The sequence below is a fragment of the Marmota monax genome, unplaced genomic scaffold (assembly GCF_021218885.2).
Source record: "Marmota monax isolate L192 unplaced genomic scaffold, Marmota_monax_Labrador192_F-V1.1 WCK01_AAM20220418_F8-fsc00027, whole genome shotgun sequence".
Lineage (NCBI taxonomy): Eukaryota > Metazoa > Chordata > Mammalia > Rodentia > Sciuridae > Marmota > Marmota monax.
Genome location: NW_026694617.1, coordinates 16,305,594 through 16,325,387, shown reverse-complemented (window position 1 = coordinate 16,325,387; position 19,794 = coordinate 16,305,594). Strand labels below are relative to the sequence as shown.

Here is a 19,794-nt window from a genome sequence, read left to right as displayed (position 1 = left end):
CCTCTTTGCCTACTGCCCCCTTAGCCAACAGGGCTTTTTAAAGAGCCACACCTGCACTTGTGGGGAGGACTTGTTTTCTGGAGCAGGTTATCAGGTCTGCTAATCAGAATGGAGACATACAGCCAACCCCTACCACCTACTTTTCTTTCTGCCTGCCAAGTCCAGATTTCAGATGCAAGGGAAGGTGTCCATGGGTAGGTTCTGGCTGGGTGTGGTATCCCTCCATGCCAAACCTATTATGGTGTACACCCTTTTCCTTGGCATATGGTGCACTCTTCAGTGTCTTCCCACCCACTGCCTCGCACACAGCAGATGCTCAGTATACATGGGCTGACTGCCTTAGCTGCAGGACTACCCAGTTTCCACCCCCGGTTGCAGGATTCCCACCTTGGAGGCAGCCAGAGGCTCAGCCAAGTGACCTTGGCTCCCTCCTCTCCTGATACCCTGGTTCCCATCTGGCCTTAGCCCTACAATGCTCTCTGGACCAGAAGGCTGCTTCTGTGTTTGGGTTTGACAACATCGTGACTAGTTCCCTTCACCAAATAGCTCTGGGCTGCCTAAGCTCCCGCCTAGTTCAGGCCAGGCGCTACCTGGGTACAGGCAGGTTGCCCACATTGTCTTCCCCAGCTGTACCCTGAGCATTGAATCTGTGCTGGGTCATGTGCAATGGGCATTACAAATATCTCACGGAATTCTTTTATTAACATTAAGAGGTGGGAATTTTTACCTTTTTTGTTTTCAGTTTAGAGATGAAGAAATAGCCTCAGAGAAGTTCATTAGCTCCAGTGAGGGCCCTCAGCTAGTGTGTGACATGCTGGACACGAAGAGCTTACCCACCTACCTTCAGAGTCATATCCTCAACCACTATGCTACACAGCTCCTTGAGGTAACCTCATTTCCAAGTCCTCTGCCAGTGTCAGCTCAGCCTGAGCATGACTAATCTGATTGACATCTATCTCTCAGTCTCTGCTACAGTCTAAGCCTCAGCAAGACAAACTCTTTAGCCACTGGCTGGAGAGGGCAGCCTGAGAGAAGGCTGCTGACTTGGGCTAGCAGGAGGGTCTGGAACCCTCATTATTATCTCCACAACTATTAGACACTCATGGCCACAGGTGAGTTGAGCATGTGAACACACCCCAAAGATAAACAAAAGTATGAGTTAGATTAACCCATTTAGATTGGCCTCTTCCCCTGACCGCCCCCCCCCCCCCCCCCGCAACCATACTCATCTGGCCCAGATATATGGCATTTGGGTGGCTGCAAGAGAAAGCCCCATATCAGCCCCAGAGTGAGGGGGCTGACCTATCTGCTAGGCCCAGGAGATGAGAGGACACCCATAGATTTAGGCCGCCTGCTCACGGAATTGTATCAATAGCACCGGCTCCCTTCCCAGGATGACTGGGCCCAGGGCATTCAATAGTGAGTGACTCCTTGAATGACAGATCTGCTGGGCCCTTAGGCAGGCCTCAGGGGTCCTTGTCTCCGGCTAGCCTTGTCCAAGGTCCTGAGGTCCACAAGCCATGTGAGGCTCTGAGGCACCCACCCTAACCAGTGTCAATTCTAATATCAAGTTTAGGGGCCTAACAAAGGCCTCTAGAGACCCATCACTTTCCCAGAACTGATTCTGGTAAAAAAAAATCTTTTAGAAAACTGGCACCAAGAACTGCCAGACCTTTGGTAACGGGTAATATCTGTTAGCTTTGTGGGGAGGGGCCCCAAGGAGCTTCTGGGATGCTGATGTTCTATGGCTTGAGCTGAGTGATGGCTTCAGAAGTGTAGAGCTTTGTAGAAACCTACCAGCCATACACCTGAGATCTGAGAGTTACACTTCAACCTGAAAAGGTAACAGGGACTTGAAGTCAAGGGTCTCCTATAGGCCTATCAGTTCTCTGCTGTTTTCTCCCAGGTGAGACGTTAGCTGGTCAGTGCCCAGGGCTGGTGGTCCCTAGGCCTGTGGCCATGTGCTGCCACAGAGCTGCAGGCAACTTCCTCCACGAGTTCCACCAGCCAGGAGGGGACTTTGGTCAAACCCCCTGCCCCACTGGAGGTGTTTGTGGTAGTCAGTCTTTGCTTCTGCATTTCATTACCCATGTGTAGAGGTCCACACATCCCAGTTTACTCAAGGCAGGTCCCACTTATGTTTGTGGACCAAACATGTGGATTAACGGTGTCCCTTTTTGTTCTCGAAGACACCCCAATTTAGAAATTATGTGTTCACTCCACATACACATGTATCTAAGCAATGCAGTACTTGATTTTGCACTTATGATAGTGGTATTGAAGTCCCCTGAGATGGGTTTCATCATTCAACATAATTTCTAAGATTTCTCCATGGTATTTTCTGTGGCCATAGTTCTCTTGTTCCACTGTGTGACTACACTTTGCCCAGTTTTTCACTGGTAGAACAAGGCTGCAATGCCATTTCTTGCATGACTCCTGGTTGAGAGTTCTAGGTTGCCCTAGAACCAGGATGGAATTTGTACATTTGTCCATAAGATCAATCAGGCTTTTCTATCACCAGGATCTGTTTGTTTCCTCAAGATACTATGAGCCCCACAAGGCTCGGGATTGTCCCCATTTCCCCCAGCCCTTAGAGCAGTGCCTGGAACAAGTAGCCTAAAAGTTCATGGGGCTATGGGTGGCACAGGCCAGACCCATTCCCTTTCTGGGAAAAGACTCCGAGATGTTGCTGAAGCTGGGTGGTAGAAGCAGCTGCAGTTTTACAGATGCCAGCTCCTGCAATGGCTCTGCACAAACGGAGGGTGTTGTGATCATGCTGTGGCTTGAAGTATTCTCCTTGCTTGAGGGCTGTGGGCCTGCAGCAGAGACAGTTGCCCCCTCTGCATCAGGACAAGGGCACCCTTGCCTCCTTCAGCTGGGCCAGGACCCCAGCTCTCCCTGCAGGTCCCTGAGGGCCAGGCCCACTGAGATGGACACCCACCAAGGTGAGAGCCATGATGTAGAGAAAAATGTTAGGCCTGGGGCTAGGAGACCTGCTTTCTATTCCTGGCCCTGCCATTAATAAGCTGATGACCTTGGGCAAGTCACTTTGTCTCATTTCTCATTTGGTAAAAATGAGTCTGGACAATGGTAGCTAATTCTTGAACTTGAGGACTCATCAGAACCAGCTAGGAAGCTTGTAAAAGTCTAAGTTCCCAGGATTCACCCCCACAGGGCTCCAGGTGGTAGGTCTGAAGTGAATCTAGATACATGCCTATTTCCGTGATAATGAACTTAAAGAGCCTCAGAAATGCTTATGGTTAAAAACTTCAATAGTGCTCCCCAGTTCCAACAGTGCTATCCATAGGCAACCACTTTTAATCATGTTTTCTTTTTTTTTTTTTTGCGGGGCTGGGGATTGAACCCAGGTCCTCGTGCATGCAAGGCAAGCACTCTACCAACTGAGCCCTTTAATCATGTTTTTGATCTTCTGGGGGTTAACCATCTTATTGCTAAATAATATGCTGGTTTTGTTTCATCGACTTCAAACAGTACCCATTGTCTTCCCACTATAATAGATGAGGACTTGGTTCCCTTACTCCACACTCACTCCCTATATAGTTCTGGCACTATTTGGGCAGCTGTATTTTAACAAGCACTCCAGGTGGTTCTGATGTAGCGGGTCTGCCTGCCACACTTAGAGAAGCTCTTCCCTAGGGAGATGTCTGGTAGAGACACTGACATTCCTTGGCCCACCTTTTTTTTTTTTTTAAATATTTTTTTAGTTGTCAGTAGACATTTATTTGTTTGTTTATATGTGGTGCCGAGAATCAAACCCCGTGCCTCACACATGCTAGGCAAGTGCTGTGCCACTGAGCCACAACAAGCCCCTCAGCCCACTTAAGCCCCTGGTTCTTCTGCTTTGCTTCTGGATTTGCTGGTAGGCCCCTTTGCCCACATCTGAAAGCTCTGGAAGACTGGGCAACCATGGTACTGTGGGCTTTTGGGGAATGAAACTGGCCCTGCCATCATCCTCTCATCCCTTAGGGGAATGTCACCTCCTGTCTCCTAGTTGCTAATTAAGATGGGTTAATTTCTCCTTTAGGGACTGGCATAGCTCTGGCTTTAGCAGTCTGTTGAGTTTTGACTTCTTTATATCAATTGTGGTGTATTCATACAGTGAATCAGAGAGAAAAATGCCCACTCTGAACCTACTGTGGCCACTGGATGAATCTCATAGACATGCCAGGGAAAAAGTCCCCACATTGGAATTCAGACTGAGTTCACTTACATAAACTTGCCACCTGGGTAAAACCCGTGGAGTGACGGTGACTGGGGAGGGCGGGGCTGGTGGTGCTCTTGTAATTGGTGGGGTGTTGTGTGGTAATGTTCACTTGGGGAAAACTTGAGCTGTAACCTTATCATCTATGTACTTTTCTGGGTATTGATTCCTTACAAATGTTACCTCTGAAAAAAGGAATTGAGGAAGACCAAGCAGCTTTCCTTCCCTCTTAAGCACCCTGCAAACAAGCCCTTTCCTGGGATGGTCCAGACAGGTGGGAGCCAGAAACAGCCTTTGCTTGTGGCTCAGAGTGTGGGGTGAGGGTGGAGGGGAGCTGAGCTCACAGATCTTGCCTGTCTGATGGATTTCAGAGTTCTAGTGTGGCACCCTGTGGAGCAAAGTGGCCTGCTGGGTCAAGGAAATGGCTGGAAATGAGGCCCAAGCATGTTTCCTGGGAAGGATGATAAGATACTAGGCGACCAAAACTCATGTGCCATCTTCCCCACCTGCTAGCAGCCAAGCTGTCCGGGGGGAGGGTGGTGTATGGGCCCCCAGCCCGCCTCCCCAGGCTTCTGGCCAACCTAGTGTAAATATTATTACACTCCTACGCATCTGAAGGACGTTAATTATTAAAACACATGCCACCCAGGGTAGTGCACTGTAATTAGGTTCAAATTAAATTAGCATCCTCTTGTAATTAGGACATCAATAACCACTCTTGAGACACCAGCTCTCCAGCCCCTCCCTCGTGCTTCCCAACATGGCCTGATGCAAGGAAAGGGGTCCATTGACTCTCTCCCCAGGATGCAGAAATAATCAAACTAATAAATAAAGCAAGGCAGCTACAGGAGCCCGTCCTCCACTGCCTGCCTTCCCCTGTCCTGCATGGAACAGGGGGAGGGAAGATGAGTCTCCAGCATCAGTACCTCTCTGATGGCCACCCCAAACCCTAGGCTCTGCTGCATCAGCCTCTGAGACCCAGGGACTCCCAAAGCCTGCTGGGAGATGGACCCAGGGCTGTGCTGGGTGTTCTCTGGGTCTTCAGCCCTGTTGGGTGGAGGCATGGATGTGTGGATGATCTTGCTGTTCAATAAGAAAGGAGGGCAGGAAGCAGAACCCATGATGCTGAGGTCAAGAAGCAAGTTCTACGAGGGTTGGGGAAGAACCTGGGGAGGCTCTTTTGATGCTACTTGCAAGTGCTGATACTGAGTGTACAAGCTGAGACAAAGGCAGAAAATGCCGTGCACACATGTACACACGCACACACACACACCATTTGAGGGTCTCCCTCAATTTTGCATCCTGGTCCTAGTCCTCCCCAGGACAAACCTCAGGAACTCAACAGTCTGGAGAGATAAGAATACCTCACTGGGGCTCATACCAGGCAAGCAGTGGCAGTGCCATCCTACCTGGTGACTGATTTGACCTTTGTCTAAACCAGCCTTGGAAGGGAAAGGAAATAAAGAGTGGGAAGGCCCAGGCATAATTTCAATTGGAAAACTAAGGAGGGTTTATCCTTGGGCACAGAGGTAACCAAGGCAACTGTTAAGACAGGGAGAGGATTTCAGACCCTTTACAAAAGAGTGGGCTGGCATCTTGCCCCTCTGCTGAGGGTGATCATCGTGAATACACATCCTACCTCTTGGCCTTACTGCTAAGCACCTTGGAGGTAGAGAAGTGAGATGGGCACTTTCTTTTCCATAGACAAAAATAAAAAGAGAGGTCATGGTGAGAGTGCCGGCCTGCCTGCTGGGGGCAGGACAGCTTCTCCAGGAGTGGGTATGATGAAGAGATTCACACATGTCACCATCACACTCCTGATTTGGTGGACCCCCAGGGGCACAAAGTCATGAGAAATGCAGTTCACTGAACCGTAAAGGACCTGACTCAAGGAGTGCGACACTTGCTCTGACCAGCCCTGTGGGGCTGCAGGCAGAAACACAAGGCCCAAGACAGAAAGGCAAACGCGGTGGTTACTGAAGCTGAACCAACTCCACGCTTCTTCCTCTGCCCCTTCCTGGGTCTTCTCACTCTTGCCTCTCTCCGTACACCGGCACCCGGAGTCTGGGAGACACACACCTCTTTAGATTAAAGGCAGAAGCCTATGTAAACTGTGTTCAGAACAAGTGTTTGGGCAGGACCCCTAGCTTGGGAGGAGAGCTGGTCAGTCAGTACTCACACCTGCACTGATGCTCCCGACCCGCAAGGTTGGAGGACTACTCCTATGGGGCAGCAGGGAAGACCTGACACCAGGTTTCATCAAAGTTCATGTCCAAGACGGGCAGGCATGGACACTGGATGTCCTTAGTGGTGACCTCACCTTTCTTCTTTCTCACATACACATACAGCTTTACCTTTCTCCCTGGCATTCCCTGCATGTGACAGGGTCCTCGCTACACACCACATGGCTGCCATAATGGGTCTTCTCCCTCATGGGTGAGAACAGGAGCTAGTGTGGAGCACACAGATCTCCTTGCTAGGGTCCTGGACCTTTCTCAGAGCAGCCTGTCCTTCCAGTTCTGTTCTCCAGTGAAGGACAAGGGGGCCTTGTTCTTAAAGCACTGTGTACCCGCCTCAGCAGGAACTGGGGAATTCATCTCACTGGTTACCTAATTCCCTTTGGGATCCTTGCTGGGGACCAAGCAGGACCTGCTGTAGTACAGTCAGCACCTCCCTGCCTGGGCCTGCTATCCAAGATTTTCTGAATCTCTAAGGTCCCTGAGGGCAGACACGCACAATGAATCAAAAAAGACATCTAGTCTTCTGTATGAAAATCATGCTGCCAGGGGTGGCCACCAGGTCCCAGGAGTTGCTGGGGACCCTATGAAATGCCTTGTTTCCCCAGTGGGCTATGCTTTCAGGAGTTGTAGCCAGGCATTTGAATGACTAGTTGGGGGTCATTTGGGTGTCCCAGTCTCCTCCTGGCTGGGGCTGCTAAGATCCCAGGCTCTTGGCACGACAGTGAGGGCTGCAGACAGCAGGTACTATTTTATTGGGCCTTGAAAGCTTTAAATACAGAATGGGCTGGTGAGGTGGCAGATGTGGACACGCTGGCATTTGAGAGTGGATGTATCAGAGAAATCACATAATCAACAGTTGGACAGAGCTGGGGAAGGGCAGTCTGGGGTAGAGGTGGGTGCCAGCTGGCAGCTGGTCTTGGGCATCAGGATTACCCCCTTCACTAGGACAAAGTCATTCATATTTCTTCCTGATTTGAGGACAATTTTTTAAAAAACCACAAACCCCCAAATAAAAATATAAAATCGACTGGGAGAGACTCTGGACAGCAGTGCTGTCATCCCAGAGGAGGATGGCCTGTCCCCAGCAAGACTCAGGATACCCTCCTCCCCCAGCCCTGATGTCACCCTATGAGACATTTCCATATACAGAAGCAAAGCTGGACCAATCTACACCCCTCCCTGCAGGTCTGGAGTTGAAACACCCTCCTGGCAGAGGAAGAGTAATGGCGTGAGCGGTGCTGGGGGCCAGGCACAGTTCTCCTCAACGACTGTAGCCAAACTCATCGGCATCATCAGCTCGGAAGTCTCCATAGCGCCACAGGTTCAGCTGCGAGAGGGAAGAGAACATGTCTATTCAGGATGTGAGACCTGCTGGGACTCACTGGGCCAAGCCTCTCAACCCAGGATGCCCAGGGGGTACCGAGGCAAGAACTCACCCTGGCGCTCTTGGCCGATTCCTGGGCGTTCAGGTACTCCGTGATCTGATGGAAAGAAAAGAAGGGAGCAGTTAAGACAGGGGCGTTCTCAGCTGAGCAGCCAGAATGACCCTGCAGATAGATGCTAGGTCAGCTCCATGCCATTCAGGGCCTCAAAGCCCTCCAGGAGTCCCAGTTCCCAGAGTAAGCACAAACAGTCACAGAGGTCTCTGGTTCCTTAACTCTTGGCACTGGCTGTTCCATATGCCTGGAGCGCTCTTCCCCTGAGGTCCATCTGGCTATCTATCCTGTCCCAAGTTTTTTGATAAAATACATCTTCTTAATATGGCTTCAGATGACTCCATTTAAAATGATACACAATTATGCTCCTGATCCTTTTATTTTTTCTTTTTCCCTGTATTTATCTTTTAACATTGTTTAATTTACTCATATTCGTTTTTATTTTTTGTCTCTTCATGCTTGAATGTAAGCTCCACAGGGCCGATGTTGTCTCTTCTCACAGATACATGGGAGGTCCTCAATAAACATTTAATGAGAAAATGAATCAATGAATGAACATGTGGTGGGTGTCTGCCTTAGGGACTGGGGCAAAAGAAATTCCTAGATGCCAGAGACTTTACGGGTAGCTACATACAGGGACATTAAGATCTCCAATTCTATAGGGAGACTTTAGCCAAGTCTTAGAAGCCATCTGAGGAAACTGGGAAGTCTCTGAGGGGAAGGTGAGAGGGGTCTGATTTTTTGGAGAGACAGTAGCAATTCATACAGGTTTCTTCTTCCAGAGACCACTGATGTGCACAATCAGTGCCCCTCATCCAACACCACCAGAGAGAAGCCCATGTAAATGGTGAGTGCCAGGTCCTCCACAGTCTCCCAGTCTTAGGACCTTTCCAGGGACACTGAGGCCTTTAAGAAGTGTTGTGATAGTCTTTGTGGTGCTGCCTCCTGGGCAACTCTGACTCTGGGTGGCCTTGGGTGCTAGGACTTGGGTGTTGTATATTACGAAAAAGTAAGAGATTGGCAGAGACAGTGAGATAAGGCTTTGACCCCCTCTTACCCCTGGCAAGGCTTTCCAGCCTGTCACCTGGGGGTACATACAAAGGGAAACTTTCCGCTCCAGTTTGCATTCTCAGCCAAGCCCGCAGCCAATTAATTTGGGATGTAATTAGATTTAAAAAAAAAAAAAAAAACCCCAACAAACCCAAATCCATTATGTTTCCCCAGCAGGACCAGCAGGGTGGTAGATTCCCTACTTCCCCAATGGCTCTGGGTGCAGCCCCCAGTCCCCTCATCTGTGATGATGGTGGTGGAATGTGGGGGGACACTTTCTGTATCACTTACCACTTTTTGGAACTGTTTCTCTTTGCGCACCTCCACCATGACCAGCCCCTCCTTCACCAGGCCCAGCCCCACATCACCCTTAGAGTCAGCAAACTGCAGGGTGACGTGGGGGCAGCCGGCACTCAGGTGTTCCACGTTGAGCAGGCACTGAGTGTTCTGGATATCCCGGACCACACTGTCCACGGCGTCTGTGCGAGCATCCTCCTGGAAGGGCCCCAGCAAATTAGTGAGAGTGAAGGAAAACTAAGCAGCCACTTGGGCCCTGGGTCCTCCATGGACCTCCAAAAAAACAAGGTTTGCAGGGGCCTGGTGCCCTTCCTTTTGGGTCCCATCAAGGGGAACAGGTACTGGACAGGCAGAACCCCCTTCCCTTCACTCCAGGAATCTGCACATAAACCATTCTATCTCGTACCTAAGGCCCCCACCTACCTATCCTGTGTCTCCGAAGAAAGTGTCTTTTCCTGCCCCAAAGTAACCTCTACTTGTTGCTCTGGCCCCTCTCATTTCCTACCTTCTGCAGTGTCTTACTCCAGCAGTGACTGCATCGTATCCCTGGTTTTGTCTTTGCTGACATCTTGGGCACTTGTCACCCTCTGTCTCCCTACCCTTTTGACTTCCCTTCATTCATTTTGTTATTCTCACCCTCAGCATCTTCTGTGGTTTCTCTTTTTCCCTTAGCACATTTTACAAAAAGATAGGAAAAAGTCACCAATGCTAATTCCCAGCTTCCCCTTTGCTTCTGGCACCCTGCCATGGTTGGCAGCACCAGCCATGCTTCTCACACTCTTGCTCTCCTCAGAGATGAAGTCTCAGCCTGTTGGACCCCCACCCCCCACCACGGGGAGTGGGATGCCGTACACTGGCTTTCCCATTCTGGAAACCGAGGGCCATCTATGACCCTGAGCACATGTCTTCCCCTCTCACGGCATATTCTTCCTCTGGGCTCCTTGCGCTCAGGTGATGGGAATGCCAATACTCCGAAGCTTCTCTCTACTTTCCAACACACCCTCCACATACTCACTCCCATGGTCTTAATACTCAAACCCATAACTCTAGATCTTCTCTCTTCTCCATATAGAAAACCACATATCTGCCTGGAGGGCAGCTTCTTTCCCTTCCCCCTTGGCCAACAGCAACTTGTCCATGTGTTGGAAATCCAGTTCGTCCTAGATTCCTCCTTCCCTTATACCCCCACCCCTTTGATGCAGTTATGTATCTAAGACCTGTCCAGTCTTCCTTCATATTCCCACTTGATAGCCTTGGTGTGGCTGTTACTGTCTCTAACCTGGGCAGCTACAATTATTCCCTACCACTCCGCCCAGTCTCTCCCATCCACAATGCCACCAGAACTAACTTTCAGAAACAGATTTGATCTTGTCTCACTCTGGCTGAAAATGCTGCCATTCCCCCTCTCACCCACAGTACAAAGAATAAACTGTCAGGGCGGAGGAGACCATGGTAACCAGGCCCTCACTAATCTTTCCCTTCTCATGTCCTGCCGCTACCCACAAGGCTCCTAGGATCCATGGTGGTGGCCTCTTCTTTGCCCCCATGCATTCTGGCTCACTAGGCTTCCCCATTTCTCTAGACCCAGCTGAAACACTCTCATGTCACCTCTTTTGTGGTTCCTTCCCACAATTTTCATAGTCAATCACTCCCATCTCCTGAGTCCTATCACTAACAATTCTTTACTGTTTTCATCATTTCCTGACAGCCTGGGGAGACTGTGGCAGTTATTGAGGGGACAGTCTGTTTGGAAGGAGGAAGACTCACATCCTGGGGCACCTGGATGAAGGCAAAGGCATACTCCGTGGCTTGAGCTGGCAGTACACGAGTGCTGAAGGCAGGAGGCAGGGTCCCCAGGCGGGTGGATGGCAGGATCTCTCTCTACAGAGGAAGCACCAGGCCAACAATATAACATATTCAATGCCCCCTTGCTCTCAAGGACAACCCTCTGTGACAGGCCTCTGGGAATTCCAACTCTGGGTCTTCCCTGCTGGCCCCACAACTTGGTTCTACTTAGCCATGCACAGCTGGTGAGCCCTGGAAGCACAGGTCCTACTGCACAGGCAGCCAGCGGGGAAGCTGTGACTCCTGCCCTCTCACTCTGGGCTTGGTTCTGGCACACTTGGTGGTTCCCATTAATATAATCATGGTGACAGCTGGACTCCACTGTTTCCTTCCAATGCTCTTCCCTCTGTGGGGCTCCCTAACTATTACTCCATGAAGTAGGGGGATTCTGGAGGTGTGCTGGGGAGCACACTGAGACAGGGTCCCTGTAGAACATGGGCCTGCCCCTGGTTCTGGCCCAGATGGGTGGGGTCAACCCAGTCTGGCAAGACCTTTTCCTTGTGTGTGCCCAGGTGATAAGTGGGGAGCATGGCCCAGCTCTGGGCTCTCTGTTAGCAGATTCCCCATGCTCATCCTTGAGGAGGGTTCGGGAGAAAAGCAGAAGACCGCAGTCACACCCCAGAAGCACCAAGTTCCTTGACTGTATCCTTTCTCCTGCCTGCTGCTAAGCCTATAGGGAATCCCCCAGAGACTGTTCACAAACTCCCAGGACCAGCCTAGAAGCTTTTTCTCCCATGGGTATCCAGGTGCTCAGTCCTGTGACTGTCCCTTCCCAGGCAACTGGCTTGGGTATGTGTTGGGGATCTATAGAAGGAAAAGCCTGGCTCAGCAGGAGCACCAGGAGCTACAGGATGTAAAAGGCCTTCCTGTGCTATAGAGGCCCTGGGCGCTTCTTCAGAAGGGAAAGAATGGAAGCAGCTGGGCCCTCATCCTTGATGGGGGTGGTCGGTGTGGGACACTTAGTGCTTCCAAGCCTCTGGCCACAGACATCCATTCTTCCTGGTCACTCAGGCCAGGCCTGATATATGGACAGCAGAGGTGTCCAAATGTGCAGAGCTCTGTCACTAAGCTCAGAGGGACCTCAAGAGATCAGATGGGCTTCTGTGTGTGATGGTCCCTCCTTGGCTCCTCCTCCATGGGCCCCCAACACTCACATTGCCGTAGTCGATGTAGAAGACATGTACTTTGGCAGGAGACTCAACTTTCTCTACTCGGGCGCGGTACCTGCAATGGCATCAAAGGCACAGCTCAAGGGACAGCCTTGAGGAATTCGGTCCCCTGGGAGCTTGGGGACATAGCATTTCCCTGCCTAGGATCTCCTGGTGTTGTCACAGAGGGCAACTCCTGGCTTCTATGGAAGCCCAGCCTTAGGGTGCGGTGGACACCATCTAATGGAGTCAGAGCAGAGCTGGAGCGCAGGAGGGAGAAGGGAGCATGTGGAGCAGATTAATGTGTCCTTGGGGCATAAAGCAACAAGACTAATGACTAGATTGATGTCTGCTGTTTAAACCCAGCACACTAAACAGCAGCTGTAATTAGCCGGCAGATCTGTCTGGGAGGCCGTAGCAGGGAACACATCCAAGTCACTTCGTCACCCTAGGAAGGCCATGGGCCCTACCCTTGGTGGATCACACATCATGACCTTCTTCTGGCCTGTGAGTGCTGTAGCTCATGTCCCAGACAGCAGAGGTGGAGGGTCAGGCGGCTGGTCTGGGCTCAATGTGAACCCGCCTCCGCCTCACTCTTGTGACATCATTCTTCCCTGAGGATGAGGGCTATGTTGGAGAGTTCCAGCCAGCCAGGCAGCACCCACCACGGCATTCCCCAGGAGAGTGGGAGGGACGCCACTTCATCTTTCAGAGGCTGGCTGGACTATAGGGACTCACAGGGACACCCCGAAGAGCTGCTGGACACCATCACTAAAAACCCAGCGGAAAGCAGACACTAAGGCCAACACCTGATATCCAGCTGTAGCTGTACAGGTCTGCACTCCAGGACAAACTCATTTTCCTCCTCATTAAGGCTCGGTGCCTTGCTGGTCTGGGTGGCTTACCATTCTCCATCTACAAATTTGGCAATGCAGAACTCTCCCCGGCGGGGAGCATAGGAGCCCTCTACAGGGGGATGGCTGGAGATATCATTGCGCATGTTCTCCATCAGCTTCTCCAGCTGGGTGCCTACAGGAGGAAGAGGGTAGAGAGTCCCAGCTGTCATGTTTTGCTGGAGCCTCATCTTGGGACTAAGTAGGGTGTGAAACTCTGGAGTATACCATAGCCTGCGTTGCCCCCAGCCCAAGCAGGGCCTCTATAGTCCCCATTCAAGATACTTCAAGCTGTCCATCTTCAAACATGGGACACTTGGGGCCTCATAGGAACACTGTCTTCCAGGCTATTGGCCGGGACTGTGAAGCCCTTGGGAATGTGCTTGGGCTTTGAGTAAGGAGGTGGGAAAGGGAGTGGACAGGAGCAATGCCGAGCCAAGCAGCCTTCTCCACAGCGAGAGCTGACCAGCCTGGCCCCTTCCTTCAAGGGCCAGATCCTGGCCTAGGCCACAGAAGTGTGACTGACAGAAGCCACTCTATCTAGTGTCTCCTGGGGACAACAGAGGTGAAGAAGGATGGGTCCCATGAAGCCTCGGACAGGAAGAGGACTCAGAATTGAAACCCTAAAAGACGAGGGTAAGAATTCTTGAAAAAGGGTCCAGAGCCCCAACTATTCAAACTGGGCTGCTCTGACCCTTGTCACTTTGTGATATCCGTGCTGAACAGAACTTCCAGTGTTGCCAGGCTGGGCTCCTGCATGCTGCCTCCCACCCTTGTGACTCCTTTCAACAGAGGGCAGCGAGTCCCTGTCCCCTACTGCTTGTCTACAGGTTTTCTGTGACAGTTTCACCACCTGAGGCCTCCTTAGTTTCCCTCTCTAACTTGTTCCTGCTGTACCCTCCCTGCCCCCACCGTGCTTGGTATCCGTCCCCTGTGGTTTCTACTTTTGTGTCCCTTCTGGCTTTGATTCTAGCTCTGCTTAGACCTTTACTGTCCCTCTTCTCTCAGAGTTGAAGACTGGGCTGTGGACGTGTGGTCTAAGTGTGGGACCTTTCTCTCTCCAGGGCTGAAGGCCAAGCTGTAACAGGTGCAGAACACATGTATATTGTTGTTACACTCGATACCATCGGCCCTATACATTCCTTGTCTGTGTTTGTTTCTGCCACTACACTGTGCGCTCCTTCAGGGCACAGAGCCTAGCTCACTCGTTTCTGTTTACTTGCGTAAGGCCTAGGAGAATCCCCAATGCATGCAGGGTGCTTAATAATTCAACTGCACTGAAAATGATCTCTGCATATGCACACAAAGACACATGTCCACTCTCAGGCTGCTGCACAGCTTCAGCCCTAGCATTCACACGACTCAGTGTGAGCACAGGGACTCTTAAGTAGCGCAGATCCCTCCCACCCCAGAGGCCAGACCTCTCTAGAGTCACACGCCAGGGACTAAGAGGAAGCCTCTACATCCACAGGTTCTCCCTTACTTGCTCTACTTTTATTTTCTTATATTTTTTGTTTCAGGGCAAGAGAAGTAGGCTTTTGCCCTCTGTGAACAGGCAAAACCCTCTGGGAGGTCCTTACACAGAGCTAGTTGATCATTTGCAACCTGTGTCGATGCTTTCATCAGATCTTATCTGAAAGTGGGCTTTAATTGAGAGAAGGGGGAATAACAAGAGGATGTCCCCAAGGAGATGGACAGTTCCTAAGAGGGAGCCTATGAATCTATTTTCATGAGTTACATGGAGCCACCTGAGGGCAGCAGGGTCTCCTCTAAAGCCCACCACAATCCACATGGCATTCCAAGAAGTACCTCACTCCCGGGTCTCCCCCTATGCTCTGAACATGTGTTTTTCTCTTTCCCCTTATTTTCTGCCTCAGATCACATTCCCTTTAGTATTCTGGTTTCCTAGAACTGCTGGAGACAGGAGGTGGGGTTTACTGTGTCTGGGCAGCCACAGGAAGACTTGTTCCCTCCAGTGTTGCCCCTGGAGACTTCAGAGCCAGTTGTTATTCACAGTAGGTCTTCCCAACCTGGGGCAGGCTGGGGAGTCCGAGTATCCTAGGCAGGGTCTACTCTGAGCTCCCTTCCCCAGGGTCTCTGAGGGCCTGGCTCCTTGGCTAATGAACAACTCTGATTCTTCCCTGGAAACACACCACAAAACTGGGTCTTCCTTGCCATACAGCCCAGACCTGGAGGCTGGCTGCTTCCTGGGTTCATTTCCAAGGCGATTGCTGGGCCAGCTTTCACAGGATTGTGGTCAACCTCAAGAGAACCTAATCCCGAGGACTTAGCCACATCTCTACCCTCCCCCGTGTCTTTCCTTTCTAAGCAGAGCCAGCCCAAGGCCAGAATTGGTGAAATGACATTGCCACAAAAGCAGCTGCCTAGAAAATGTCATTAGAGGGGAAGTAGCTGAGACGAGACTCTTAGCAATCTGGAGAGGGCCTTGGTGTGGGGGCAGAGCCACATCCCGCTATCTATGGGGCTGCCCACTAAAGGTGCCAGAGACATCTGTAGCCTCCTCTGCCAAGGATCTGGTTCCTTGGACCCAGAGGCAGTTCTAAGAGCCTTTTCCTCTGCTCCTAACTAACTTGATTCCCAGCACCAGGGGTGGGGGTGGGAGGGGTTGGGGGAGGTATGAGAAGAAGCAGAAGAGTAAAGGGGATGGGGAGGAAAGAAGAAGTGGGAGAGTAAAGGGGTAGAGATGAAAAGTGGGGCCAGCTGCTGACAGAGCCATCTCCACTGCCCTCTGTCCTCCAGAGGCCTGAGGTCTCTGACTAGGGGACTGGCCACAGTACATAGTCCTCAAGCACAGGAGGGAGGAGAGGGTCCTTCAGAAAGACTGCCAGGGGATGACTTCCCCTAGAGCCTGCCTGTTGCCATGGAAACTAGCCACCACTCCAGCTATGCTAACCTCTGGAGAAGGAGAAGCCAGGCTGTCACCTTCCCTGGGAAGTTGGGGGTGGGGGACTGAGCCATACTGGCTGGTGCTTCCTGACTATGTACAGAAGATTTTCTCCTTGCTTCCTGACAGACTTTGAGGGCTACAAATCCTCATGCTCAGCCCAGCCAGGGGTGTCTGGAAGCAAAACCATTACCTAAGAGTCTCAGAGCACCACCCAGACAAATCTGTTATCTCACCCGTCCTCAGAGGACCTGTTAGCCTTGCCACCCCCTGCCTCCTGCCCTGTCTACTCCAGGGCTCGCTTGTACGTTCCTGAGATGAATCTTGGGCCCAGGAGGCTGGGGGTGGGGTAGCAGAGGCATAGGCTCTGCAGGGGAGTCTCCTGGAACCTTGGGCTATGCTCTTCCCTCCTGCTGAAAAGGGGCTCCCTTCCTCAGATGGATGTACCATGCAGGAGCTGTAAGACAGAGGTGCTGGGTCACTCACCTGTCTCTACATCCTGCACATAGAAGTGCAGGTCATCAGTGATCTCAGTCACAAATACAGGCTTGTAGCTGGCGGATCGCTCCTTTTCCTCCAGCACAGGCATCACCTCCTCCACCGGCTGCTCCTCATAGTGGGCCCAGACCTGCATGTGTAGGCGGCAAATGAGAGGAGGGAAAAGGGATGTCAGAGGGCACAGGAATGGGGTTTTGGGCAAAGTGGGTAATCCTGGGTGAGTGTAAGGGTCACTGTGGGGCACTCAAATCACTCTGGAGCCCCCGCCTCTGAGGGGGAAGGGGGTGGGCTCTTGGCAGACATCAGAAGCAACTGGGGAGCTCAGCAAGATCCTGGGTCCTATCCCAGGCTTACCAGATTAGAATCTGTTAGAAGGATCCTAGAGAGTCAAACAAGAACAAAACCAGGCTCCCAGGCGGTCCTTATGTGTACCAGGGTGTGAAGACCCCCTCTAATGAACTGCCTTGGCTCTGGGCTCCCCACTAGGCCACCTCTAGTGTCCCAGATCTCCATCTCCCTTCCCATAGTGCTCTGCAGGGTTGTTCAACTCTCCAGGCTCTCCCACCTGCCCAAGGCCATGGGCACTCCTGAGGCATTGTAAGCTACCACCTTGGGCTCCTCACTGTGCAAGAAGGCCTTTCCAGAGCAGCTTTCCTTTGCTCCACCCTCCTCACCTCCAGCAGGTTGCTCTGATCTCAGCTCAGAAGCTGGGCCACCCCCTCCTTTCCCTCCCCAAGCCCTGCGCTGTCAGGGCTGCAGTGGCTCCGAAGCTGATTCGACGTGACAGCGCGTCAAGTCCAATCCTGCGGCCAGGAGATTATCCAAGTAGTGAGGCCTGTCAGAGCAGGGGAGGGAGGTGGCTTTCCAGCTGAGCAGCAGCAAGGGGGTGGGGAATGAGGGGGACCAGACCACACATGGGGTCCCACAGACACATACACAGAACCAGGGGATGATCCAAGTGTCAGCTGAGAACTTACATGCTTCCTAGTGCCAGACGTCATTCTAAACATTCTCCAAACATCAAGTCAATTAATCCTCACAACAACCCTTTGAAGAAGTATATTATCCATTTTATAAATGAGAAAACTGAGGTATGAACTTGACTAGAAGCAGTGGAACCAGGGTTGAAACATAGGCAGCCTGGACCTAGAGCTCTTCCAGGGGCACTTTGGCACTGACTGAGCATCCTGGAGGGCAAAGGCAATGCTGGGCAGTGGGAAAAGCTTAGGCCCGACTGCTGTTGAACTTGTGTTTGACTTTGGTCAAGCGAGGTATGCTTTCAGGGTTTCCTTTGTTCCCTTGTAAGATTATCATGCCATCAGTGAGATGGTGCCTCTCAGGGGACATGAAGACTCCTGGGTGACTCAGGAAGCAGCTGAAAGGCACAGATGCTGTGATTCAGAAACCTCCTTGGGTCACACCCCAGAGCTCACACTTCTGCCCTTAGTGTGGCATGAGTGTATTCTTCCACTAGAAGGGGAAGAAGCAAGGGCCTGAGACCAGAATGAAAAAGAGAAGACTTTGTGCATCCAAGGGAGGATGCTGGAAACAGCCGAGACACAGAGGTGTCACACAGCAGTGCCTTCCTGGGTGGCATGCTGTGGCCTCTGCTCTGTGGCTGGGCTCTAATGCAAAAAGCCCCTTACCTTCTTGCTCGCACTTCCCAGGCTCCAGGCGCCCCAATGCCTGTCCCCATCACCACTACCGCCTTTCTTACCACCACCTCCCAGAGACTTCTGCATTCTCCTGCTTCTAACACACTCATCCCTGTTCAGCCACAGTGGAGGAGATAAATGGCAGGACTTGAAGCCAGTCTCACTTCCATTCAGATCCTGCACATTTGGCTTAATCCTTCAAGGGCTCACCTGCCCATATGTAGAGGGGCCTCTAGTTGGGGGCTTCTCTATGAGAGGGTTTTGTGGGGGATAGTCATAGAGGCTTCCAAAGCCTCTGTCCTGATAGGGCTGGGGCTTTCCTCCCAGACCCCCTGGTTGGAAGTTCCAGTGAGTCATTCTGGGCTCCCAAGTCCTCTGGAACCCTTGCAGCTCTGAGGATTGATGGGACTCAAACTGTCCCTGGGACAAGACTGTCAGCATTACCTTAAATGGGCTGGAGCTGAGCCCTGCACCATTCATTCCACAGCCACCCTTCCGCAGCCCTCAGCTCACCCACCCCTCCATCTCAGCTCTCCAGGGCTCCAGACCACCACAGCAGGCCCTCAGCTTGGTAAAGAATCAGGGCACTGCAGTGGCTCCCAAAGTGGGCCCTGGGCCTGGGCAGCCTTCAGGGCCTCCTTCCCAACCCCACCCTGCTTCCCTTTGGCTGTGGGGGAAGTGCTCTTCAGCTGTGTTGATTTGGGAACAGACTGACAGGGTGAAAGCAGAAACTGCTAATGACTCCTCAAGTGAAAGTGCCTGGGGCGACAGGAAACAGTGGGGTCTCCTCTCTGGGGAGAAGGTGGAGCCTGGTTCCTGGATGGGCTCTGGTGGGCAGCAAGCTGAGGTTACGGATGAAATAAATATAGCCTCAGGAATGGCCCTCAGCCCCGGTGGTGATGGGGGTGGGGGAGTGCATACTGTACCTGTGTAGTAAGAACAAGGAGAGCAAAGTGGCGCCAGCCACACAAAGTGGCTGGGCCTGAGGTGGTCAGAGGCAGCCAAAGGGCAAAGATGAAGAGCTATTCATGAGGAAGGGAAGATGGTGTAACTTGGCCCTTCTGACCACGAAGCCTTGAGAGTTTCTTCTTGGGGGAAGAGGTGACAGCTCAACTGGATGTGGTGGACAGTGGCCCTAAGCAAGCTGTTAAATGTAACTTGGCCAGTGGCTTCTTGAGAGACGCCCGACAAGACACTTGTTTTAAGAATCCCCTTATTTTAAAAGGTGAAATGTCCTCTTCCTGGACAGTGAGGAAAACCCAAAGACCTTTTCCAGAAGGAACAGCAATTATGCACACACAGAGCTGGTGCCTTAGGGCTTTACCCTAGACTCCTGGAAGGAGCAGCTAGAAAGAACCCCTATGGCCAAGGTGCTGAGCCTGGGTCTGCACTAAGCAGCAGGGCCCAGGGGTTCTGGGAGACCAAGCATGCCACTGCTGTTAGGTCACTTCTGGGCCACATATGTGGAGAGGCCATGCCAGCTCTGATTGATGGCAGGGTTTGTGATTAGGTTGGAGAATGGCATCTCTTCTGCTTCAAGGCTGGGCCAAGATGAAACTCTGTTTTGAGGCAGGGCATGTCCCATCTGCTCCTGGAAGCTCTGCC

At 51.8% G+C, this 19,794-nt stretch overlaps 1 protein-coding gene across 2 annotated transcripts in view; it reads right to left on the bottom strand.

Moving 5' to 3' along the window:
* Window positions 1–7,191: 7,191 nt before the first annotated feature.
* The window catches only part of Snd1 (staphylococcal nuclease and tudor domain containing 1), a 412,411-nt gene continuing 399,808 nt past the window's right edge, over window positions 7,192–19,794 (bottom strand). For both annotated transcript variants that reach the window (XM_058572140.1, XM_046422386.2), the window contains 7 exons: window positions 16,523–16,664; window positions 13,144–13,267; window positions 12,245–12,314; window positions 11,013–11,126; window positions 9,240–9,443; window positions 7,899–7,943; window positions 7,192–7,789 (listed from right to left, as the gene is read on the bottom strand). In XM_058572140.1, coding sequence (XP_058428123.1) covers window positions 7,724–7,789; window positions 7,899–7,943; window positions 9,240–9,443; window positions 11,013–11,126; window positions 12,245–12,314; window positions 13,144–13,267; window positions 16,523–16,664 — 765 coding nt within the window. In that variant the 3' untranslated portion in view covers window positions 7,192–7,723. The remainder of the gene's footprint in view (window positions 7,790–7,898; window positions 7,944–9,239; window positions 9,444–11,012; window positions 11,127–12,244; window positions 12,315–13,143; window positions 13,268–16,522; window positions 16,665–19,794) is intronic.